This window comes from Amblyomma maculatum, chromosome 1 (assembly GCF_055883805.1).
Source record: "Amblyomma maculatum isolate TAMU_Amacu chromosome 1, ASM5588380v1, whole genome shotgun sequence".
In the NCBI taxonomy this organism is placed as follows: Eukaryota; Metazoa; Arthropoda; class Arachnida; order Ixodida; family Ixodidae; genus Amblyomma; species Amblyomma maculatum.
In genome coordinates this window covers 459,660,471-459,687,519 of record NC_139344.1, presented here as the reverse complement: position 1 = coordinate 459,687,519, position 27,049 = coordinate 459,660,471, and the positions used below count along the sequence as shown (strand labels likewise).

The window sequence follows — 27,049 nt, the reverse complement described above, 5'->3', positions numbered from 1 at the left end:
GATCACACTCAGTTGGGAGATGAGTTCTTGAATAGAGGGGGGCCTTGGGTCTTTTGTTACTGATGGAACGTGCGAAGGCCGTCAAAACTTCGCTTTTAATGTCTCCCAGTCCTTCAAAAAAGTCTAATTCTTTTCAATCCACGTTCGTGCAGGCCCTTGCAGAGCAAATTGGACTTGCCTGAGTTTCGAAGGGTCGTGCCAGCCACTGAATGCTTCCACACGGTCGAAACTTCCCATCCAGTTTTCCCCCATTATCAGTAGACATTCCTTGAAAGGTGGAGGACTCCCGGAGCTGCACGAAAACAACCTGTGCTGCAGACTGGGTCATAGTTAATGTTGGGGGCTTCTTCCCAAATCGAAAGAGGTCGAACCGCAGACCGTGTTTGGGTTAGTGCCCTGGAGGGCGATGGCTCGCTTTGGGACCTGCAGGCTGGTCTCTCAGGGCGACAGCAACGATGTTGATGTCTTATCTTCAAGTGGTAGGCCGGATCTCAGAGGGCAGCACTTCCACTAGATGTCACGCAGTCGTGACAAGCCTGGTAGCCACACTGGCGTCGCACTCGAAAGAAACTATTTATTGGGCTGCCTTGCGCCGGTAAAATAACTAAGAGAGTCGGCGACGGCGATATCAACAATCCTGCTAGTCAGTCGTCAAACTGAGAATGCCCGTTTCACTCGTCAGCTCTAAATTTAAAACCAGCGGAGAAACATCTAGCATTAACCGCGAGCGGAGACGCATATCCTGGAGCATTGTAGAAATAAAGGCGCGTGGCTAGAATCTTTGGAGATACATCTAGAATAATCTGCCGGGACAAAAGAAATGATAAAGCCGCGTTTCATTAAAACGAGCATGAAGAAGCAAACAATACAGAATTGATACGTGCGCTAAAATACAAGGGATAAGGCCGCTTGCAGGCGACTGCTGGATAAGAGCAAATAAACAATTGAATGGTTCGCGGCAATATAACCAGAACCTACACATAAAATTCAATGACTACGAGAAAACATTAGACTCGTTCGAAACCTGAACTGTCATGCAGGTATTGCGAGATCAGGGTGTAGGTGAGCCATATGTGAAAGTACTGACGATATCTATACTGGCTGCACAGAAACCACAGTTCTGTATAAAGAAAGTAATAAAATTTCAGTTAATAAAGGTGTGAGGTAAGGAGACACGATCTCACCAGTGCTATTTACAGTTTGCTTAGAGGGCGCAGGTAGGCATCAAGGTAGATGTAGAATATTTCAGTAATCCTCAATTCATTGATCATATAGCCTTCTTAAGTAGCTCAGGAAGCGAACTGCAACTAATGATAAATGATCTAGAGAGAAGCAGGAAAGTTGGCCTAAAGTTGAATATGCAGAAGACTAAAGGTAACCCTTAACAGCCTGGGAAAAGAACAGCAGTTTAAAATACATATAGAAACCCTGAGAATGGTAGCTGAATACGTCTACCTAGGACTGGAGTCTGGTAGTAACAGCTGATCGGAACCACGAAAGAAAATGACTAAAATAACATTGGGACGGAGAGAATTTGGAAGGTACTCAAATATTATGACCATCAGCTTACCGGTATCAATCAAAAGGAATGTGTATGACAGTTGCGTACTGCCGGTGCTCACTTTTGGAGCTGAAACATGGAGGTTAATGAAAGTTGTTCTACATAAGTTGGACTACGCAGAGGGCTATGGAACGGAAAATGGTAGGTGTAACGCTACGAGATAGGATGCGTGCAGAGTGGGTGATAGAAATAACTCACGTAACTGACATTCAATCGAAACTAGAAAGAAGACATAAGCATGGGCAGGCCAAGTAGCGCGAAGAGAAGACAACCAATGGTCCCTTAGAGTAACCATTTTTATTCCAAGGGAAGGTAGAAAATTAGGTGGGTGTATTAGGTGAAGCAGTTCGCAGGGGTCAGGTGAATGCAGCTACCACAGGCCCCACCTAATTGTAGGAACATAGGAGAAGTCTTCGCCATGTAGGGCGTATATTCCGGCTGATGACGATGACATATGGTATTGTACTAGAAATATTATGTACTGCACAGGCTGACTGCTAGGAAGGATATCTAGTGGCAGAGCGCAGGGAGAACGTGGTTCAAGCAAAGGTTTCAATTGAGAATAAAGTGCATAGAAATGCAGTTATTTGGGCTTCGGCTGAGATAAAGAAAATTGCGAGAGAGCTGAGGAATCTACACTGCAGAAATGCTAAAGCCTGAACATTGCTGGCGCGCGCGGTGGATCACGTTTGTTCTCATTATCATTATCCACTAAATGCACCGTCGTATTTATTGCTAATGCCATCATCATCATTGACACTGACTGCAGCGTCATTGTCCTCCTTACTGTTATCTTCACTGTAGCTAAGATGAATTGTGTGTTTCGCGATCCCGGGCATGGTACAGTTGGCTAAACCATTCAGCTGGGGATCCGAGGGATAGTTCGATTTCTATGGAGAACTATCATCTTCACGTAGACAAGGAAAATTAGGATGTCGCTTCATGATGCCAGGCGTGGCGTTGTTGGCTAAACTGTCCGGCTGGACTTCCGAAAGAGGGAGTTTAAGTTACCGGTAGAGACCGGATTTTTAATTTTCCGATGTTGTTAGTTTTAGTTTCTGATAATGACGTCAGGTGACCGGACGAACGAATGCAGCACATGTGTGGCATACAAGGTTTTTGTCTTAAAAGTGTGAAGCATGCACACACAAGTAGGCGTCCAAGCAGGTTACACGCCTGCATTTCTTACAAAAGCCCGTTATTCCTCTGAAGTACTTTGCACGCTTCCTATTAACGTTGTGCCTACCCTTTCCCGTGCTATGCTTTTTGCATTATCCACAAGTTGAAAAAGAACTTTCATTAACGTCCACGTTTCAGCTTCATAGGCGAGTACTGGTAGCATGCAACGGTGGTGTACAATGCGCTCCATCTCAATCCCATTCTAGTTATTTTCCTTTTGTTCTCCAGATATGCGGTTACTTCCTGTCCTGAGTAGATAGACATCTTCGCCTAACACGCCCAGTTCTATCCTGCATATTGTGAACTGCTGTTCGTTTTCGAAGCTGTTGAACATTTAACATATTGAACCAGGGAAAGGCAAGGAATCACAAGAAAATATGTGCTCGGGGCTGCGCGGGATAGCACTTCATTTCTTGTGTTTTTAAAGTGTTTCGTGGGTTCAATACGTTAGAGTCTCACCAACTAGCCCAAATTGTAATCATGGTACTATTGAATATTACTTTAGTCTTCTGCTTATTTATATTCTGGTCTAACTTCCTGCTTCTCCGGTGTAGGTCACCAGGCATTACCCGTTCTTCCCATAAGTTATCCACATTCTCTGTGCAATTCTTGCTGCAATACAACTACTGGCATCCATTGTGTGTAAATGAAACTGCTCCTGTAACTATCGTCAATGCAAATGTATAAACTACGCCGCTCAAGTGGGAGGTCGTCTATCTTATCCTTACATATCGCCACCAAGTTCTGCAGACTGCGACGCGGATGATGTAAGCAAGAACGAGCACTGATACATTTTATTGACAAACCGATACTGTTTATCAGAGAAATTAACGCTCAACTTTACTGCTTTTTGTTTTTCAGGCGTAATTCAATGGTTTGCAATGACGCATTTTAGGAGGGGCAATATCATATTCTATAAGTGTCACACGTAAGAGGCCAAATACAAAGGCTTTTTGCGAAAGAAAAGAAGACGACTACGGCAAAAAGGATTACGCGGACCAACGAAGGATTAAGAAGATGAAGAAGTAGTCTGTGACATGGGAAGCGCTGATTGGTGAACAAAAAACGATGAAAACGACGATAAGACTGGCATGTATCAGCGCGGAGGTTATAAAAAAGCGCGATATGGAGAGGCAAGTGGTGGAAGCCAGAGAAGCGGAGGCTCCGGGAGCGGAGGGACGCCTTGGCTGGGAGTGAGCAACGCTGGCGTCTTTACCGGTGCCCTCATGCTCTACGGCACTGCACCATAAACTCCCTGCTGTTATCGAACCAGTTCCGGGGACTGACCGACTACTCAGCCACCTGCTACGTCCAGCGGGCACCTCCAAAGCTCGTACCACCGTCCACCTGCATCGCCCAGGAGGTTTCCCTCAACGCCGCCACGAACGCCTATGTTGCGTCAGCCCTAAAGCCCCTTTAGTCAGCCCGCGCTTCAACAGGAGGTCGTGCGGCAAAGGCCAGCTAATTGCAAGCCGAACGCCACCTCGACGCCGACTCCACTGCCTGGTCCCACGAAACGCGCCGCCCGCTTCAAACTAAGCTTAGAAGTTGAACGCTGTCAGTTAGTGTGAAGCATCGCGTCTATCATTATTCTTTGTAGGTTGTATTAGTTTTTTGTTGTGTTTGCGTATTAGAGACTGTTTGTGTGTTTGTATTAAATCTGCGTCCATGTGGATACGGCTGGCGTATAGTTCTTGCTTTCGGCATGAGCGTTCTCCGGAGATCCGTGAAAATAAGCTGTGAAACGGCCAGTATCTGCAAAAGACCTGATGTGTTATCTTGTCTCATCTGATGTCCACAAAGTATAGAGTAAAGACACGAAAGCAAGTATATGAAGCAAATAAGGTTTATGATGTATTATATAAATGCAATATAAATTCAGAAAGAACGTCCGCCCGAAGCAACGGCCGATACCCAGGAAGAAATCCTGAACCGCTGTCTTGTTGGTGACCCACCATCGTTGTTTCAATTCACTGCAAGTAGAAATGCGTAGCTTAGGCCGTTGTTCATGTCGTTATTTAGAGGCATTGAGGGTAGTCGTCAGTCTTATGTGCACCCAATGCAAGATAAAGAGTGAGGAAGCCAGCCTGCTTCCGAAACTGAAGAGCAAGCCAGCTTTATCCGCTCCGCGGGCACACACTGCATGTTGCTCTATAATTAATTCAGAGATAGGAAAAGTGCAGTCAAAACAGCTGCAGGACTTTGGAAGGCTCTGTAGCTCTATTTCTTTTAAGGTGAGATCTTCTGTAGAACCATGAGACTAAGTTTGCAGGTGACAGTTGTTTTTGAGGCTACCTAATAGTCCAAAATGGCGCAGGTATCACTTTGGGTAAGCTTGGGTTTAAGGAGAAAAAGTATCTGCCGCTTGGATCTGTGGTTAAGACGCTCGGCGACATGAGTTCAAACCAATCGCGGCGGCCGCGTGTCGGTTACAGCGAAAAAATAAACAAATAAACAGAAATAAATTATTTCTAATATTAGGAAGGGAAGGTGCAGTATCTATCACAATCTCTGTGGACACCTTAACGGGCCTGTAACAAAAGGCAGGAATGTGGGAGGGAACGCGGGAAAAGAGAGAGAGAGCTGCGGAGTGGAGGGCTAAGGGGTACTTTTATTCAGCCGGGGACCTTGAACGTGCAATAACATTGCACAGCATACGAGCGCCTCTGCGTTTCGCGGCCATCGAAACAGCCGACGGCTGTCCAGTTCGAAGCCGGGTACTTCGGATTAGCCGGGCTTCTTAATTACTGAGCCACCGCGGTCTCACCAGATTGTCGTAGATAATCACGAGGCCTCTACTAAAACTCAATGTCTTCCCTTTTTAATTAAAGTCCAATTTCACTTTTTTAAGGAACCTCTCAGGTGTCCACCGAGAAGTGTGACAGATACTGCACCTTTCGTTTCCCATAAAGCAACCAATTTACGGACAAAATGCAGTTAAAACAGTTGTCGCCTGTGAACCTGAATGCGTTCTCTACTTTATTCCCACCGCTAACCCATTCTTAGTCTTACGTCACAAAATTTATTGCGACATAATTAAATCCTACAAATCATGTTCCATTTTCAACAAAATTCATCATTTTCCCGCAGTAATTAAACTTAGTACAAATTATGCACATAATCCATCCAGACTATTAAATCGAAGGAACTACACATAGCCTTAATACACAGCCACATATCACAATTTGCCCTTAACTGCCGACAACCGAAATCTGCCCTAATTCAACCTAAATGCGCTCTTATTCAACACACGTGGTATTGTTGCAAGTGAATTCACCGTAATATATTGGTAATGTGCCCAATACTCCTCGGATTCATCATTTATATTGCCACAACGCCACCTGCTATGGACTTGTGCAGGGACAAGGGAATCAAGGACAAAGATTCTGCGCGAAGTGGGTCTAACCACAACAAGGGAAGATGACTTTTCTAAATGGCTCACCGACAACGCTAAGAGCGGGAGCCTGCTCCGGTTCCTCACGGAAAACCATTTACATGAGTTTATATAATATGTCTTATGGCAAGTTTGCGTACAAAAAAAAAAAAAAATATTGCCACTTCCTGACGCACAGGTACACTACGGTAGCTGAGACCTCGGTTCTACAGGCCAACTGCGCGGGGTAGACGCAACGGCAGTAGAACCAGAATGCTTGCAAGTAACAGCAGCAGCGTCGTCTTCGTCGAAGCAACCGTGCTTGTTCAGGCACTACACTGCCTCCCTTCCAAAAGAAGCATCGTCCCAATGCTACGCTCAAATAAGAAAAAAAGGCACCCACCTAAGCGCGTATAGTAATGTGGTTTAAGACACATAGTAGTTTAATGTGGTTTAAGATCGAACAATGCACGTTTTCAGGACGTGCGGAAATGCGTGATGATGGTGGGCTTCCGCTCTGAAGCACCTAGAAGTTGAAGTTAACGATGCGACAAAACCGTGTATGGGCCAAAGTAGCGTTTCACAAGTTTTTCCGACAGGCCTCAATGCGAACCGGTGCCCAAACCCAGACCTTATCTCCTGGTCGAAAATCAAAGCCACGACTCCGAAGGCTGTAGTGATGTCGGTGCTTTATGTTGAGTCTTCACAGTTATCGAGCGTTCTCTATTCGCTCGGATAATAATCGAGCATCATTGACGACGCTGTCAAGCGGCTCATGCGGATGCATAGCATCGAGTATTGTAGTGACATTTTGCCGTGCACCAGATGGTACGGTGAAATACGTGTTGTCTCCTGGGCTGCAGTGTTTTAAGCGAATGTTACATAAGGCAACAATTGGTTAAATTCGGATGGTCAGCGTGCACGTACATGGCGATCATATCGGCCATCGACTTATTCAGCCTCTCCGTCAGCCTAGTAGGTAAAACAGCTCGAAGACACGAAACACACAAGAAGAGAAGCACAACAGTCTAGCGCTGACTCGCAACTAGCTTTTTATTATAGGAAGAAAGTGGATAAGAATAAGCGGATAAGAAGCGAAATGTTTGTATAAGAATCCGCTTTCTTCCTAGCAAAATTGAGTTGCAAGTCAGCGCTCGTTGTTGTGCTTCTCTTCTTGTGTGTTTGGTGTCTTCGCGCTGTACCACCCACTATACAATTGTACCAACTCGCCCAACTGTCCATCCTACTTCTCCGTCAGCCCTTTGCTTTGCGTATGATATGCAGTATTCGACAGTGGCTGGTACAGCTTAGACGCACAATCTCTCGAAGTTGGGCCAGAAATGAGGTACCCCGGTCAGTGACCAAAACTACCGTTGCGTCATGCCGCCCTACAATACACTCGATGAAATATTTGGTTGCCTCTGCAGCTGTTGCCGACGGAATTGTGATAGCGCGTGAGGCATTCTGTCAATATGATTATGTATTTGTTGCTGTACTGCGACGTCGGAAATGGGCCCAGAGCTTATATTCCTATTGCATGAAAAGGAGCACTCACCGGTTCTATTGGCTTAAGGCTCGTCGGACGCATGTGTGGCGTCTTCCGCCGTTGGCCCTTGTGACAATTTCTTGTGCGTTGAACACATATTTAGCAAGTTTCGGCCAGTAATACTTTTCCCCAGTCCGTGAAAGTTTTCGGCTGCAACCAAGGTGACCAGATCATCATGACCAGCTTACGTGACTTTCCTTCGCGGATCTTCTGGCAATAGAGGTCACGATGTCTGGCTGCTGTTGAAGTTCTTTTTGTACAGGACGTCGTTCCCAATTCTAAATGTGGGTAGGACACTGAGGAAAATATGATGTACCGCATCTTCGTCTCCCTCGAGGTGCGCCATTAGGTGACCAAGCTGGGGACCATACCTTTGTCGAACCGCCATAACTGCTGTGTTTATTACCGTATTAGAGCTGTCCGCGTCGTCATCGTCTCCTGGCGCCGTCTCCGGGGAGGCTCGAGAAAAGCCGCCAGCGTCATGAATTTTGCGGCCGGATTTATACACGATAGCGACGTCGTACTTCCGCAGTCGTACGGCCGCTGTTTTCTCAGGATCTGGCTTCTCGCCTGCGTATATGACGACGTGCCCAAGAAAATAACTCGCTGTACGAGAACGGGCATTTTGAAGGTTTGAGTGTTAGGCCGGCCTTTTGGTATAGTTGAAGAGCCTCTTCATGACGCACAAGATGGTCGGCAAAGGTGCTTGCAGAGATAATATCTAAATACGCAAAACAGGTCTGCCACTTCAGTCCGTAAAACATAGTGTCCATGACTCGTTGAAATGTCGCAGTGGCAGAACATAAGCCAAACGGCACTACCTTAAATTCATAGAGATCATAAACGTGGTTTCCTCCCAGTCTCGCTTATCCATTTCAATCTGCCAGTATACACTCTTCGAATAGATTGACGAAAAAAAAAGCGGGGTGATGGAGCCAATTGAGGGTGTCGTCAATTCGGGCAGCGGGTATACATCCTTCTTTGTCACTTCATTGAGTTTCCGGTAATCTACGCATGACTGACGCTACCAGTCTTCTTTTTACCAGCACCACAGGTGCAGCCCACGGGCTGTTGGAAGACTGGATGACGTCGTCGTTTATCATGTCAAGCAGTTGCTCTATCTTTCTTTCAAGGAAACCCGGTATGGCGGTTGGCGAAGGGAGTGCGTTGCGTCATCGACAGTCAGTCATTGTAATTGCGACGGGCGTCAGGCGAACACTGTATGTCGTGACGAAACAATCGTTGTAGCGATGTAAAAGTTCGCGAAAATCGAAATCTTGGGATAAATCAAGTTTTTAGCTAGGTTCAGCTGCAAAACCTGTTGTGGTCCAGTTATATGTGCTACGCATCAGCTTCATGAACGTCGCCAATGTTTGCCATATAGGCTATAACAGCCCCTTTCGTCAGGGGTTGCGGCTCGTTCTTGAAGTTGGGCACGATGAAGTAGGCCCGCCCTTCGCCTATCCCTCTCGCAATGACAATTTCCTTTCAAGTAGCAATTCAACACTTCCTTCGATTGCACCTTCGCCCAAAACAGATGTCTCGGCTCCAACAGGAAGAAAGATTGTCGAGAGGCGGCAAATTTACATGTCTGGACTTATTCGAAGCACACCTCGATATACTATATGAGGCCTTGGCGATACAGAACATGCCCAGTGCGTCAATTTGTTGTGCGCCAGTTACTCACTGCACCATACTCGCGAAAAAATTACATTCCCAAATATCATCGTTAGATCAATGCTGTAAGATTTCAAATTTCACGGGACACCTCTCACCATGAATTTCGATGCGGGCGATGCATTTTCCTTTGAGATATACAAGATGGTCTCTCGCAGTTTTGTACTGAAGGGCCACCCCATGGGGGAGGCATTTTTCACAGTTGCCAGCAAATTCCTCCAATATATACCGACTAATCAGCACCGGTGTCAACTAGCGCGGCTACCTCATGATCTTCGATAACTATTTTAACGTTACTTGAAACTGAGAAGTCGTTTGTGTCTTCAAAGGTACAATTGTTCGCTGCGCTGCGTTTAAACGTATATGGAGGCTCTTTGTTTCTGCAGACTTCGGCAACGCCACCTTCAGGAGTAGCTGTACTCAGTCTTCCCGAGGAAGGAGGGGACAGGCTGTGACGGCGAGACCCGCGGGTGGAAACTTGGCGACATGGTGACGGCGAGCACGATGACTGTCAAGCTTCCATTTGCGATGGAAGACTTCGAAGGTACTCTTGGAACTCCGCGGCTGTTCAATGCAATGGGTACGCGGATAACGTCGGTTTAATTCTCAAAGATCGAGTTCTTAATAGCGGCAGCGACGGTACATATGATCTGGCTCACCACAGTGGAAACACAACGGCCGCCTGTCAGCGGTCCGACAGATGTCGGACTTCCTTCCCCCTGGCGGCTCCGGGGTGCTTCATACTGTGGCGAAACTTCGCTGCCATGAGGGCCGCGGTACTCTGCAAGTACGTACTGGCCAGTGGCCGGAGGCGGCTGACGGGCACTAGCGGCATAGCTCACCATCGGCTGTGGTTTAGAGCAACAGCTGGCTCTACTTCCGAATAGGTTGCATGTTGCCATTCTTCCCGAACTGCTGTAGCAATTTTTGCTGAGACCGTAGCTCAGAAGCTAGAAAAAACCACGTCAGCCCTTCTCCCACGACTTGGCGGATGATTTCCCGGGCATTGCCGAGACCAAAACTTCATAGGCCAGACGAGTTAAGACTCGATACGCCCGAGAAGTTGCCCAATCGCAGATTGAATTACTGTTCCTTGCGGCCAAAGTGCGTTCTATGGTAGTCGCTTTTGGTGAGGAAATAGACTACCGTAGTGAGCGTATTTTGTAGAAGGCCACGAAAATTCTAATTTTGTTCGAATCGGATCAAGGTGCGTTATTTTTTATCCTGTGTAGCCATAGGGTCAGCGCGAGTGCTTAAGCGCAGAATGTCTTCGGCGAAACTTCTCACGCTCCCCGTTGGGCCTTGATGACGAGTTTGTAGCAGCTCTTCACCATACTGTAGTCAGTACTGGTTCGCGAACGTGTACACCAGTTCGCTTTTGCACGTCTCCCAAGATATCAGTGAAGTCTCGTGGTTCTCGTGGTTCTCGAATCGTTATCTGACTGGTGCTTCCAGGGAGAAGTAGATGTTCTGCAGGAATTAATCAGGTGTCCGCCCATTGTGCTAGCAACCCGTTCATAATGCTTGACCCAATCTTCACTCTCAGCCAAGCCGCCGTCACAGATCGGGGCGACCGTCCTTGGTGTCACAGGCAGGTAAACTCTCCGTGTCGCAGTTGCTTTGTGATGCTGTTGCGACTGGTAGGCGAAGGTGACGTTAGCACGAGACATTTTCCCCTTGGTGAGGAGTCCAAGCTCTTGTTCTTCTCCTTGCTAACGTCGACTAGCGCAAATCTCAGGTGCTCCTGCGGACGTCAAGAATATATGGAGGCTAGGACAGAATACTGGGTTCGAATTGCGTTTTGGGGTGCACTGCATGAGAATCGCTACCTACACCTCCACCAATGTCACATCGTGGCTCACAAGGACGCAACGGTAGCAGAGACCTCGGTTCAAGAAGGCAACATTACAGGGCAGACGCAAAAGAAGCGGAACCAGTACGCGTGCAAACAGTGGCATCGTCTTTGCCGAAGCGTTCGCGTTTCTTTGGGAGCTACAATATCTACCAAAATCCACCCTAATTGTACACAAGTGATGCCTAATATATTGTACTCCAAAATAGTTCACCTTTATGCACTGAAATATACCATTAGTAAGACTCCCTTTTTCGTTGGCAACTTGCTTATCACTGATCATCGGGCTGATGACTTCGTAGCCCTGCTTGACCATTACGATATTTTTATACCATTGTCTTAAGTAATAACGCTAGGTTCCGTTCCGCATAAAAATATTAAGTATTGTCTTCGTAATTAAGGCTGCAATCCTGGCAAGCTGGTATTGATTCATAGTGAAAACAGCGCGGGAAAGCGAGAAGAACGAAGAAAGACACAGCATAAGTGCTTGTGTTGTGTCTTTCTTCGTTCATCTCGTTTTCTCGCTCTGTTTTCAGTGTGCATTTGCTTTTGTAATAGCACAATGTTGCGGGCGACCAGGAAGGTACCCTTCGTACTACATATTTTTGTAGATGTCTAGATTTGGGAAACTAGTGCGAATGCCTTCTGGGCTAGGGCATCTAGAATTCTGCATGCACAATGTACTTATATTCTTGTCTCTTGCTTTGGATATGCGTCACGCGGCAGCATCTAATTTTTTTCTTTTCCTCTTAATTAGGCATGAAACTATACTTACGCGAGTAGCATCCGCCCGTGAAGTTTCCGCCAGTTTTGTCTCCCCAAGCATTCAGGACATCCCTGGCGCTGCCAAAACGTTTGAGGAATTCCCAAGCAGCGCCTTTATAGGGTGAACAGTTCTTGGCTGCGGCATCGTAGTTTGCGTCGTATACAGCAAGGCCAGTCAAGAGGTCCGTGTTGCTATCCCACGTATTGCAAATCTGCGACAACAGTCACAGTGGGTAGTTTTTAAGCTTTCACCACGATACTGGAAGAAAACAGGCTTATTGTTGTTAGGGGTGTATGCACCCTAGTGTCTAGTGTCTCAGTACATAGCGTTTTTACCCTGGTATGCAATGATCTTTACAGCTCTTATGTCAAAAATATTGTAATGGTTGCGTTGAATTCTCTAAGGATGGATGGATGGGATATAGGAGCACCCCCTATGAAACGGGGCGGTAGCAGTTGCTAACATGCTCTTTTGTTCCCGCTATATTTTAATTATTGTTTTAGATTGGTTAACTATACCATTTGCTATTTATTAAATGTTTGTTTCTACATTACTAACATTACGTCACTATTCTGCTTTTAAGCCCCCAATCTTTCAATCGTTTTTGCTAGCTTCAACCGTAGGTTCATTCACCCGGCCTGGTATCTCTGAACCCCAGAGCTTCAGGAAGAGTGACTGCGCCTGCATCGACTTCCGGATAGATACCATTACATTCGAGTATAATATGGTTATTTGCTTCTGTGGATTTACCACTTACTGCATATGTGTCATCTTTATGGTTAAATTTCTTTTTGTAGCTGCGTGTTCTAAGGCATCCTGACAGTTTCAAACAGTAGGGTACTGCCTGTTGAGTTATCACAGAAAGCTTTCCTTCCTCATCTGCTTTTTCCACTTTCGGTGTAGTTTCACACTGTTTCTTTTCTATAGACTTTATCCAATTTGTACCTTGTGTATTTCACAACTGTTGCTTAACGCTCTTTATTTCTCTGTCCTTGTGAAAAGCATACTTACTGGTTAGTCTCCCAGTTCATTTCTTCATTGTGAGTCAACGCTTTTTAGGTATAGGTATTTAAATATTTTAGCTGGCCATCTGTTACTGTCCCATTTCCTCAGGCGCTTCTCATATAATATTTTACTCTGAGCTTCCCGCCCTGTGAATTATGCCCAGCCTTTACTGCCTAATTTGTGGTTTTGCCATGGGCACCTAGTGCTAATCGTCCGACGGCACTCTGATTTATTTCAAATGTCGGCTGTATCCTTGCTTTTAGGCACAAAACCGCATTTCCAAAAGTAAGCCCGAGCACCATAATTAATTTCAAAATACCCCTCAGCATCTGATATCTGTTGTATCCCCACAATGCCTATGCTTCATTACCCCAGTATGTATTAGCCCTTTTGCCCGAAGTGATTGCTCATGCTTTTCAATGCATGCCAATCCCTCTTATACCCATACCCCGAGATATTTTATTCCGTCACTCTGGATATTTCATGGCCTTGTATTTCAAGACCCTGACCAGTTGAGCCGTTGAAAATCATCAGACCCGACTTACCTGCGCTAAAGCTTCGTCTACTCAACGCTTAATTAGAGTTTGCATGACTCTCTGCTAGCAGCACAATATCATCTGCATACAGTAAACCGCGGAGGCGCTGCTCTACTGCCTTTGCGCCTAATCTATATTATAGATTTAAACCCAGGTTACTTGCTTGTGTTCTCCGTTCCATATTTATCATATAAAGCATAACAGCGGTGGTGATAGAAGACAACCTTGTCTTAATAGTTTCCATTCCTTGACAGCTTCCGTAATTCTTATTCCTTCCCATGTACTTTCTACTTTGTTATCCCGATATATTTCTTGTAGGAAATCTGTTATCTCATGACCGATCTCTTCTTTTAATATGTTCCACAGGAGTTCTCTGTTTACGTTCTCGTACGTCCCGTTTATGTCCAGGAAGGCCAAATACAAAGGTCTATTTTCCACTCCAGATATTTCTATGGCGTTCGGTAAGCACGCACAGGCTATCATATAATCCTCTATAATTTCTAAAACCGTTCTGAATTTATCCGAGTATCTTCTTACTTTCTACACATGCTTGCATCTTTAATTTCATCGCCTGCCTGGCCAACCTGTATAAACAGATGGTATGGTAATCGATGTGTACGATTTTATCTACATCCTATCTCGTTTTCCTTTATAAATAAAATTCATTTTACTCTGCCGTCAGCTGTCCGAAATTTGCCTATTCGTTATGACTATTTTCAAAGCTTTTAACAACGTTCTCTTACTTCTTGGACCAGGCTCATTCGTAGGCTTGATCGGAATTCCATCTATTCCTGTAGGTGAGCTTTTAGGAATATTTTTTTCTGCCATTTTTCTAGTTTAGATTGGTCAGTTCTAAGCTGCTTTGTATTCCTTTCTTGTGTTGCTTCCTGCATTGCAGAGATTGCCCTATCGTCGCTCTTAAACGGCTATAACTGATATAATGTAGTTCGCCGCGTTGTCTTAATTTAAACAATTTCCCTCTTTATCTTTAATCTGGCCCTGCTTTTGATTCTTTTTACCTAGCCAGCCTATATGGTTCCAGAAGTATCGGTCCGCCTCTAGTGTCATCGTGTATGTATGCCGTCCAGCGATCGATGGACTGCTTTATTTTACTTTGGACGAGGGCCTGTACATCAAATTCCTTTTGTCGATATGATTCTCATTTTTGGTCTATTTCCTCCTCAGATACATGTGCTTCCTTTGCCTGTCGGTGTTTCCTCGAAGGAGCCCGTCATTGTTAGTGGTTTAGTGACACCAGCGCCACTTAGCGTAGGACGGTTGCGCGAAAGTTGTTTTCTCCTCCAACTCCTGACGTGTTCGGAGGGAAGGGGGGAACCGAAAAATAACAAAGACGCTAAGGAAAAAAAATTATGCTTTATAAGATTAATTTCATGAAACCAACAATTGTACAAAAAGCTGCCACAAAATAGAAGGTAAGTACCCACATGAATTGAAAATTGTGAATGAGTTATCCTGTTTTGTTACAGCAACAAGGCTGGCTGCGAAGCCGTCCAACGCTGGAATATGGCACGAAATCGTCTGTCGCGATGCCTGCCGTTCATAAGGTATATGCTTTTTGTGTGGACTCACGTTAAATGCTGATTAGCTATGTTGGTTACGGGAAACAAGGATTCGTCAAATTCATTCCCTCATGACTGCTGGGCATTTGCGGCCGCGACAGGCACATGGTCTTACTTCCGAATAAGGAGTCTAACGGAAAAGCGCGACGACCTATCGCCGACGCGTATGAACGTTTCGCGCCCCAATGGGGCTAGGGAAAATCTTCTGTAACAGACCCGCTTACTATGTACGAGCAGTCTATCTACGAACATAAATACACCAGTGGTTTGAGGAAAAGAAAGACAGAATTATTGATTTACTAAAGACAGCAGGCCCTGCAAGGAACCTAGCAAGAGATGGGAAAGAATACTATGTAGTGAGATATGAATTCATCAAAAGTATCTTACTAAGCCTATGTATCATACTAAACATAAACATTACAAAAAGGCATGATCAACATTAACGAGAAAATATACATCATATGAAACACGAATATGGTTAAAACGCAACCAATTTATCATAGATTCAATGGACATTATCACATCAGATAATGTCCATTGACTAGAGAAATCATTCAGTTAAATCGCAAGCTAAAAATTCTACGAAAAAAAAAATAAAGCAGCAGAACGATTCGAAGAAAACGTACTTCAATACAACAGTGGCTAACTTCATCAAAAGGCCACCGCAAAAGTTCGGGTGATATTTTCAGCGAGAAACACAGCAATCGAACCGGCAATAAATGGGTATGATGAGGTGACTGATAAAAATGATATTGCAAACATGTATAATAATTTATTCCAGTCAATATTTAGTAGAGATACAAATGACATGGAGAGGAAAAATAGTAGAATTTACACGTTGCCATACTTGATGTACGACATTCGCAGCAATAGCAAGGGCATTTGTCAGTAGCTGCTGTCCCTAGACCCGAAGAAAGCTTGAGGCCCTGATGAAATTCCGACAGAAGTCCTTAAATGATATGCCTTGTGGTTGTCCTATTAGTTGTAAATTTTGTTTGAAAAGTCATTGCGGGATCATTCTTTACAAATGACTGGCGCAGCGCAATAGTAGTTCCGGTTTTTAAAGGCGAGAATCGACATCTTATAAAGAACTACAAACCGGTTGCACTAACTTCCGTATGTTGCAAGGTTTCTGAACATAATAGCTAAATACATAATTTGTTTGGAAATGAACGACCTTTTGGGCCTATTCCACCATGGGTTTCGGACCGGCCTTTCGGCGGTGACGCAGTTGATTCAAACAGTGAACGATTTTTGTGAGGTTATTGACGAACGTCAGCACGGAGATGTGGTCTGTGTGAACTTCGCGAAGGCTTTCTGTAAAGTTCAACATCATAAACTTTTTTAAACTGCGCAGATTAGGAATCAGTGAAAATATAGTACTATGGATTCAGGAGTGTCTAGGTAACCGTTGCCAAGCTGCCAAAATAGAAAGCACACTATCAGATAAGCGTGAAGTTCCGTCAGGGGTGCCAGAGGGTTCCTTTGATTTTCCGCTTTTCTTATTGTTATATATAAATAATATTCCTGCTATCATTAATAGCCTGTCAAAATAAAACTTTTTGCTATGACTTTAATTTACTCCCCTGTGGCTTCCCCAGAAGATCAAATCAATATTGCAGCGAAACTTTCAAAACTGTATTTGTTGTTTTTTAACAGCCGCCGGCATGCGGCCTCATCACTCTGATTGTGGATCGCGTATCAGTTCTGTATTCTTTGTTTGTTAATGCTCGATGTCGTGAGACGCACCTTTATCAGTTTCGTTGTAGCCAAAAATGCACCGAGATCTGTCTCGAAGATTCCGGCTACTCCTGTGTCTTTCTACAATGTTCCAGCTTGTGCTAGTATCAGTTTGCGACATTATCTAGATTGTTCTGAGCAGCCTTTAAATTAAGCGTTGACGAGTTTGACGGGCATTCTTCGTTCGACGATCAACGAGCACGTTTGTTGCTATCGCCGCCGCCGAGTTGCTTAGTCCTTTTCGGGCGCAAGTCAGCCCAATAAAGAGTTTCTTCACTGCAATCACCGATTCTTCATTTGTGTCATCGACCTTGTCACCACCACGTATCATCTGGTGGAGGTGCCTTCAAGCGAAGACCTCAGCCTTGTTCCTGTTGCCCTGGAAGATCAGCCTACAAGTCACCGAACCGGCTGCTGACTCCAAGGCCTACAACCCGACACGGTCTGCTGCTGCCTGACCCAGTTCGACACCGCAAAGCATCAACTTTGGAAGTGGCCCAGTCAGCAACACCAGTCGTCTTCGTGCAGCCCAGTGAGCCCCCCATCTTCCAAGGACTGCCCAGTGAAGATGCGGAAGACTGGATGTACCTTTTCGACCGTGTGGCAGAATTCAAAGGCTGGAACGACTCCGCGAAACTCAGGCAAGTCTACGTTTTTCTTCAAGGACATGCCAAAGTTTGGTTCAAAAATTATAAGGCAACTATGAAGGATTGGAAGATTTTCAAGAAACCGTTTTTGACTGCCTTTTCAGGCGTCGTCCGAAAGGAAAGAGCCCATGCCCTTCTTCTGTCAATACTTCAACTCTAACAAGCCCGTCCTTGTCTACGAAGAGGAGATGAAGCGGCTCTTTTGCCGCGCGAACCCTAATATGATCAAAAGTAAGAGTCAAATATTTAATGCGAGGCGTTAAAGTCGCTTTTTGCAGGTATTGTGCGAAATCCGCCAAGAACTGTGACGGAATTTGAAACAGAAGCATCAACCATCGATAAGACGTTGGACTTCACTTCAACCGGACCACTCAAGCCACTACCCCAGCGCATCTACATCCGGAGAGAACCTTTCGGACCTTATCCGGGAGATCGTGCGAGAGGAGCTCCGCCGATTGCTGCCGTCATCACAACAACCGCAAGTGGCGTCGCTCGCGGTGGTCGTCCGTCGAGAAGGAATTGAACGGCGGCGCAACACGGAAACGGACACAGACAAGAAGGGGACACCACATGCGCACACTACCAACTATTTATTAAACGGAAAGGTGGCATATTTATACGTCCATCTCAAGCATCACACTCATCGCCACAGTCCGCTCCAAACCCAACACGTGAACTCCGAGCAGCACCAACAGGAAATCAGACAAGATATTTCTAACCTCAGTAGATAAACTATCAAAAACGAAAAAAAAAACGGAGGGAAAAAAAAAAGACATTTTTTCCCCCTTTTTTTTTCTCCTTTTTTTTAAAAAAAGGAAGACAGGCCATATCTCATAGCAAATGCAGTCTGGACCGAAAACAGCAGAGTAAGACATTAGAAGCGAACAGCCCGAACCCTAACAAATAAAAAATAAAACGATAAAACAATCGTAGCAAAAGCAGAGTCAAAACAGTTAAGCAAAAGCAGTCAGAACCCTAAGCCAACAACAAAAGATGATCGTAGCAAAAGCAGAGTCAAAACAAATGAAGCAACAGCAGTAAAAGAAACTAGGCCAACAACAACAAAAGACGATCATAGCAAAAGCCGAGTCAAACAAAGGAAGCAAAAGCAGTCAAGCAGTTTTTTTTTCCCTCCGTTTTTTTTTTCGTTTTTGATAGTTTATCTACTGAGGTTAGAAATATCTTGTCTGATTTCCTGTTGGTGCTGCTCGGAGTTCACGTGTTGGGTTTGGAGCGGACTGTGGCGATGAGTGTGATGCTTGAGATGGACGTATAAATATGCCACCTTTCCGTTTAATAAATAGTTGGTAGTGTGCGCATGTGGTGTCCCCTTCTTGTCTGTGTCCGTTTCCGTGTTGCGCCGCCGTTCAATTCCATCATGCACCAGCTCGCCCCCCAGGCAGTTATTCTGGAGTCCGGCGAGAAGTCCCGCAGGCACTGGACATTCCTCAAGTGACGACTCCGACGGCTCCAATGCATGGATAAGCAGCGACGACCTGTGCTGCTGCATTACGTCATTCTGCACGCCGACGCGACCTCCCAAGCCCTCGTCGCTACCATCCTGCCCCCAAAAGCGGCCCCTTGGCAGCCGCCCGCCAAGGCTACCAACGAACTCCAAGCCCCAGAAAATGCGACGCTCGGAGGACAACGAACAACCGACCGTTCTGCTTCCATTGTGGTGAGGCAGGACACATCCTCCGTCACCGCCCGTACAGGCTGATCGGCCTCCGTGGTTTCGCTGTCTACGCCCCACGACTCCGTCCTGGCGAGCCACCACAGGAAATCAACACTTCCTGCGCAGCGGAGAGCACTCATCCCCAAGGCGTCTGTCACGCTCCCCATCGCCGTGTCCTAGGTCTCCTAGCCCCCGTAGCGGAAACTTAAGTCAGCAACCTTTGGAGGTGAGGTTGCTCAACGGCGAAAAGATCAAGATCCTCCGGCGCCGACGACCACTAACGACGACGCAGCCATTTCATTGCCGATCCACTCGACGACATCGACGAGAACGCGACCAGAGTGCAAGCCGACACCACCGCCCAGCGAAATAACAACGGTATGCCAAGGCCATATCTGAAGAAACGACGCAGCCGAGATGGGGCACCAAGGCCTACGCGCAATGCGAGGACACGAATAAGTGACCCTGAAGGGGATGTGGACAGTCACAGAGTCATTGCCCTAGTAGACACCGGAGCCGACTGTTCAGTCATCATCAGTGGAGCGTTAGCCTCTCAGCTCAGGAAAGTTACGACCGCTTGGGATGGCCCGCTGATTCGCACCGCAGGTGGCACATGATTACTCCATCGGGACGATGGACTGCAAGAGTAACCGTAATTGGGCGTACTTGCCCCATGAACTTTGTGGTGTTGCAGCAGTTTTCCCGAGACGTGATTTTAGGCAACGACGTGCTAAATGAACATAGGGCTTTAATCGACCTCAGATCCAAGCTCATTCAGCTCTCTGCAGACAAAGCCATGCCTGCTACGACGACTTCGATGCAACACGTCGCTCTGAACGTCCTCGACAGAGAATTGACCGTGCCGCCCGATCAAGCGTCACAGTCAGCGTTGGTAGCGTAGACATCGAAACCGCTGAAGGCATCGTCGAGGGAAATATCCAATTGCTCTTTGAACGAGGTGTTGGCATCGCAAGAAGCATCGCGAAATTCCGGAGAGGACATGCTGAGGGGCTGGTAACCAATGCCACCGAAGAATACCAGCATCTCAACAAGGGCATGACGAAGGCCTTTTTCGACAAATGAGCGGACCTCAAAGACGTATTCGCTCTCCACGACCAACCACTGGAGGACGCGCCGGACTAATTACGTCACCCCACATATGACATCAACCCGGCATTGACCCACCGCAGGAAAGACCAGATTCGCAGTCTTGTTCGAGGCTAAAGGGAGTGCGTCTCGTCATCTTCAAAGGTACGACAAACACCACTGGCCAAGCACCGCATTATAATGGACGAACACGCCCGACCTCTGAGCCAAAGCCCCTATCGTGTACGGCCGCGAGAACACCAGGCCATACACAATCAAGTTCAGGAAATGCTGCGTGATGACGTACTGCAGCTATCGAACAGTCCCTGGGCGGCACCAGTCGTTTTGGTAAAGAAGAAAGATGGCAGACTTCGCTTCTGCGTACAGTGCCGCCGCTTGAATAGCAGAACTGAGAAGGATGTCTACCCGCTACCCGCATCGATGACACTTTCGACCGGCTCTGCAATGCAAGGTATTTCTCATCGATAGACCTGAAGAGCGGATATTGGCAAATTGAGGTCGGCGAAAGAGATCGCGAGAAGAACGCTTTCATCACACAGACGGCCTTTTTGAGTTCAAGGCGATGCTAGTTGGCCTCCGCGCCACACCAGCCACGTTTCAACAAGTGAGCCCTCAGCAACAAGTGAGCCCACACGATGAGCCCATAGCAGGCCACCTCGGGTTTGCACGCACGTTGCGTCAACTCCACGAGAAGTACTACTGGCCGCGACTGCCTGCCGAAGTTGCGCACTACGTGAATACATGTCGTGAGTACCAACGACGCAAGACGCCACCAATCAGACCAGCAGGACTACCAAACCCGATTCCGCCCCCAGACCTACCCTTTCAACAAATTGGGATGGATCTCCTCGGCCCCTTTCCAGTTTCGTCTATGGGTAACAAGTACATCATATTTGACAATGACTACATTACTCGTTACGCCGAAGCAAAAGCACTGCCCAATGGTACCGCGGCAGAAGTTGACAAATTTTTTGTCGAGCAACATCTCTTGCGACAGGGCGCCCCAGAGGAGCTCCTCACGGACAGGGGAACGGCTCCTCACGGGCAGGGGACAGGGAATACAGTCATACCAGCCATCGACGAACAACTTCATACCAGCCCCAGACCAATGGTCTTACAGAGAGCCTAAACAAAACGATCTCGGACACGATCTCCACGTACGTCGATGCTGAACACAAGACCTGGGACGCCATCTTGCCGTACGGGATCTTCGTGTATAACCCGGCAGTCCAGGAGACGCCCAGAGCTTCTCCGTTCAAGCTTGTGTACTGCAGGGATAGATAGATGGATTTATTGAAAGGAAAAGCAGAGAGGTTGGCCGGAATAATTCAAATCTGGCCTGCTACTCTGTACTGGGGAAAGGGAAGGAAAGAACAAAGACGATCATGATGTGTGACGATGTGGAAGAAGGCATATGAAATATATATACAGGCACAGTAGCTTGCCTTACAAGCGCGAATCAAGCCCGCTGGTGCACAAAAAACGGCAAAGAGCACGCACTGCCTGGACACCCTTCCCCTTGTCCTGCCAAGCGCCCAGCAGCAGTTCCTCCGACAAAGGCCTCTTGTCCAAATGCTTCAAGAAAGAGGCTAGCACACTTATTTCGCCCGCATACACTGGGCACACCAATATTATATGGTCCACAGTCTCTAGGATGCCACATGTTGAACATCCCGGCGAGTCCAGCTGTCCAATAAATGCAAGTACTTGCGCGTGAAAGTACGGCAGGGAGCCCACGACAAAGCTCGACGCAATGCTGCCGCATGTAACTAACGAGGACAACCATGACGTCGCCGCCTACCTGCAGCGTATAGAGGAAGCCCGGCGATTCGCACGTTCTGCGTATCAAATACTAACAGCGCACCGATAGCCGACGATACAACTTACGACAACACCACGTAGAGTACAATACAGGAGACCAAGTGTGGGTTTGGACACCAATTCGCAGTCGCGGACTAAGTGAAAAGTTCCAGCGTCGATACTTTGGGATGTACAAAATTATTCGCCGCGTCGGCCCACTCGACTATGAAGTCATTCCTGACGGAACGTCAGCATCACAACGGCGACGCGCACGCCCAGAAATTGTACATGTTTTACGACTGAAGCCATATTACGCGCATTAAAAAGTCTGTGGTGTTTAAACTTTTCGGTGTTAATGTTTAAGTTGATTTGTTTAGAAACATCGTGGCGATGTTTTTTTAAGGGGGGCGTAATGCGGTGAAACCTTCAAAACTGTATTTTTGATTTTTAACAGCCGCCGCCATGCTGCCTTCTCAGGTGGTTAGTTCGAAATCCACAGCCGGACACCCACCGGTAAAAATGGGTACAAGCGTCCCCCGGCCTGGCGCTCGGTTTTTCCAGGGGTGTGCGTTTAGGAGAAGCTCCGTAAACCCCGCTGCGCGCCCCTCCTCCGCAGTGGGCCCAAGCCCAGTTCGAACCTCGCAGCCTGCAAAGGTTGTTCTGTTTGTCTTGCAAAGGTACTTCCTTTGAGCCTCACCTGAAGTGCTCCCTTAAAGCCTTAGAGTCTCGTGGTAGTGCAAGATGCACCTAGTTTTGTCTCGAATATTCCTGCCACTCGTCTTTCTACAATGTTCCAGCTTGTGCTAGTAGCAGTTTGCGACGTTATCTAGATTGTTCTGTCAGTTAAGTTCAGTTCAGTCATTCAGTCGTGTCTGACTCTTCGTGAACATATGGACCATATCACGCCATGCTTTCCTGTCTCTCACTATCTTCCTAACATCACATAACTTCATCTGCGGCATCTCGAGGATGCCATGTAACCATTGCGTTCCCTGCCTACCCCTTCTCCGGTGACCCTCAACCTTTCCCAACATCAAATCTTTCTTCAGATTGTTCTGAGCAGCCTTTACATTGAGCGTTGACGAGTGCGACGAGCAGTCTTCGTTCGACGATCGAAAAGCACGTTTGTTGCCATCGCCGCCGCCGAGTTGCTTAGTTCTTTTGCTGGCGCAAGTCAGCCCAATAAAGAGTTATTTCAGTGCAATCACCGATTCTTCATTTGTGTCATCGACCTTGTCACCACCACCTGACAATATAAATAGGTGTCTTCAGCAGTTAAACTTGTGGGGCCTGAAATGGGGCATGGAAATAAATTACGAAAATTTTCTTACATAAATGTAACAAGTAAACAGAATGTTTGGTCGTTTCAATGTCATATCGGTGAGAATTCGTTAGATGCAGTAAGATATTTTAGATACTTGGGAGTGACACTAATACATAAGCTGTGTTGTCGCAGACATATTGAAAATATTAATTTAAAAGCCTATCAGAAGCTTTGTTTCCTGCGGAGGAAGCTGTCGAATGCGACTGCGGAAATTAAATTGATTACGTAGAACACCTTCGTGCGGCCAATCATAGAGTACGCAAGTGCAGTGTGAAGTCCACATCAACAGGATTTAAAACGAAAACTTGAAATATTACAAAGGATTTCGGCGCCTTTTATATGTTCTAAATACCGCCGCACTGACCCAGTCACAGAAAGGTTAAACAGTGTTAGTTAGGGTCAACAGAAATATGAAGAACAAAGCAGAAATTGTTGAAACGTTTTTTCTGATGATGAATAATAAATAAACAACACTATGTTAGATGTCATCTGAAGCGTTGCCCACGAAAAAAATCACAGTAAAGTATTGCAACCTATTATTACACTTAATGATGTATATCGCTACTGCTTTTTTCAGGATGCTGTAGAAATCTGGAACCAACTTCCAAGCGAAGTTGTGGATCAAACAGAAGTAGAAAAATTTGAGATAGGTGTTAGCAAGCACGTTCTTGGAGCATTACAGTGCAAATGTTTAATTCTGTTCTATAGAGTAGAAGAGAATTGTACTTGTATGTGTTTCGCTCTCTGTAATGAACCTCATATCGAGGGTTAAACTTATGAATAAATAAAAACACCAGGTTGTTCCATTATTCAATAGTATGAGGGAAAAAATAATTCTTATATGCATTGATTTTTGCTTTATGCGGAGTTAAAGATTGTGCATGATGATGTCTTGTTGGACGTGTTGTGAGGGACGTATAGTAAGGTTCTGGGCTCACCGCAAGTTTGTTTTTTAGCGCAAATAGAAATTTTAGCATGAAAGTTTCTTCGTATTTGCAGTTGTGGGATGAAAGATTTATTCGTTAAAATTGAGGGAGTATCAGATGAGCCGTACTTTGAAAGCTTGAAGCGTACGGCTTTCCGCTGGACAGTCTCCAATGGCACAATAATATTCTCGGAGTAAGGGTCCCACACTGTGCAAGCTCACTCTAGTTTAGGTCAGATGAGATTGTAGTATCTCCCTCTTCTAGTAACTATACTCCGCCTGTCTGAAACAGCAAACCAGAAAGTTGTGAAATTTTTATGACCTTTTCAAGTGTTTGGCCCCTCATGTTTTGATGCCCAACAGTGGCATGTAGCTCTTAGTGAACGTCACCAGAACACCTGCTTCCCAAAAAACGCCTCCGCATCAATTGTATCTGTGCGCTGATGCGAGGCATGGTTTCTCCGATTTGACACATCCTAACGACAAACGTCCCTTGGGGCTTGCGAAACTCGATGAAGTCGTGAGCTCTGCTGTGTAGGGCCACCCAAGATAGACAGGTCACGGCAGAGAGTTCTGAAATAATGTGATTCACTGGAGAAGGTAGCGGCGACCCACTCCAGTATTTCCTGTAAAGAAAACCATATGGCCAGTCACAATAGCATTAATGATATGACACCGGAAGATGAGCCCCCCAGGTTGGAAGGCGTCCCACATGTTACTGGGGATGAACAAAGGGCGATTCCTAGTAGCTCCAGGATGAATGAAGCGGCTGGGCTAAAGCCAAAAGCACGCTCAGTTGTGGATGTGTCGGGAAGCGACCGGGAAGTCCGATGTTGCAAGGAGATATATCACGTAGCAACATGGAATGTAAGATCTATGATGCAAGGCAAACTGGATGTCGTCAAGGAAGAAATGGACAGAATGAACATTGATATCTTGGGTATCAGCGAGCTCAAGTGAACCGGAATGGGAGAATTTAACTCCGGCGACCATTATGTCTTTTACAGTGGGCACGAATTCAAGAGAAGGAATAGGGTCGCTCTCATAGTAAACAGACGAATGGGCAGAGCAGTGCTAGGGTACAACCCCAAAAACGACCGAATGATTTCACTTCGGATCCAAGTCACCCTTTCAACTTAACAGTTATCCAAGTCTATGCTCCAACCACTACTGCTGAAGAAGCTCACGTTGAGAGATTTTATGCGGAACTGCAATGCCTTTTAGACCGCACGCCATCATCAGACGTCGTTTTTCTCATAGGAGACTGGAATGCTAATGTCGGGAGTGAATAAATATCCGGAATTACAGGCAAGTTCGGTCTTGGTGAGCCAAATGAAGCTGGGCAGAGGATAGTAGAGTTATATCAAGAAAACAACCTGACCATAGCAAATACTCATTTTAAACAGCCCAAGAGGCGCCTGTACACATGGACTTCACCGGATGGCCTGTACAGGAATCAGATCGATTATATTCTTTGCCGGCAGAGATGGAGAAGCGCTATACAAGCAGTAAATACAAGGCCTGGGGCCGATTGTGGCACCGATCATCAGCTTCTTGTTGCCAAAATTATGCTTCGATTGAGGAAAACGCAGAAAACTAGAAGGCCTTTCAGATATGATCTGGATCAAATTCCATCAGAATATTATGTGGAAGGGAGGAATCGATTTCAAGAATTAGATCTAGAAGACACAGAGCCTGATGAGATGTGTACTGATCTTCGTGATATAATACAAGAAGTTGCTACCAAGGTAGTTCCAAACCAAAATAAATGCAAGAAAACCACCTGGTTATCTGAAGAGGCTTTGCAAATAGCTGAAGAAAGGAGGATGGCAAAAGTTGTGGGGGAAAGAGAAAGATACAAGGTTCTCCGTGCGGATTTTCAGAAAATAGCAAGGAGAGATAAGAATGCCTTCCTGAACATACAATGCCAAGCAGTTGAGGACAACAGCCAATTAAGGAACACAAGAGCTCTGTATAAGACAATCAAAAATATCAAAGGAAGCTTCTGTGCGAAGCTGGGCGTGATAAAGGACAAACGAGGCAAGGACCTCACTGAAGCCTCAGAGATAAAGAAGAGGTGGCAGGAATACAGAAAAGAACTGTACAAGAAGGACCCGGATGTGCAAAGCCAACACAATACGGTTGTAATTACTGATCTCGAGCCGGGCATCCTGAAGAGTGAAGTTGAATGGGCCTCAGCCAGCCTTGCTAAGAACAAAGCTAGCGGAATTGATGGTATTCCAGCTGAGTTGCTTCAAAACCACAACCACGACCCTGTTAACATTATGCATACATTATGTCAGAAGATTTGAACCCTGCAGTGGCAACAGGATTGGAGGAGATCGGTTTGCATCCCCATTCCAAAGAAAGGCAGTGCCAAAGATTGTTCCAACTACCGCACGATAGCGCTTATTTCGCATGCTAGCAAGGTGATGTTGACAATCCTCCAAGGTAGGCTGCAGCAATATGTGGATCGGGAGCTTCGAGACGTGCAAGCTGGGTTTCGCAAGGACAGGGGAACTAGAGACCAAATTGCCAACCTTCGCTGGATCATGGAAAAAGCAAGAGAGTTCCAGAAACCCATCTTCTTCTGCTTTATTGATTATGCGAAAGCGTTTGACTGCGTAGATCACAGTAGATTGTGGCAATCTCTCCAAGACATGGGAGTTCCAATTCACATCTGTCTCCTCAGGAACCTGTATGAAGGGCAAGATGCCACAGTCAGAACTGGGCGTGGTCTTACTGATTGGTTTCCG

General features: G+C 46.1%; 1 protein-coding gene and 1 pseudogene across 1 annotated transcript in view; one reads left to right on the top strand and one right to left on the bottom strand.

Annotated features, from left to right (window-relative positions):
• The window catches only part of LOC146209767 (uncharacterized), a 39,634-nt pseudogene extending 35,474 nt beyond the window's left edge, over positions 1–4,160 (top strand).
• A 2,429-nt stretch (positions 4,161–6,589) lies between these two features.
• The window catches only part of LOC146209766 (uncharacterized), a 66,342-nt gene continuing 45,882 nt past the window's right edge, over positions 6,590–27,049 (bottom strand). Inside the window, exons 9-10 of the mRNA XM_084581065.1 lie at positions 11,964–12,165; positions 6,590–6,639 (exon numbers count right to left, since the gene is read on the bottom strand). Of these exons, the coding sequence (XP_084437191.1) occupies positions 6,590–6,639; positions 11,964–12,165 (252 nt within the window). The remainder of the gene's footprint in view (positions 6,640–11,963; positions 12,166–27,049) is intronic.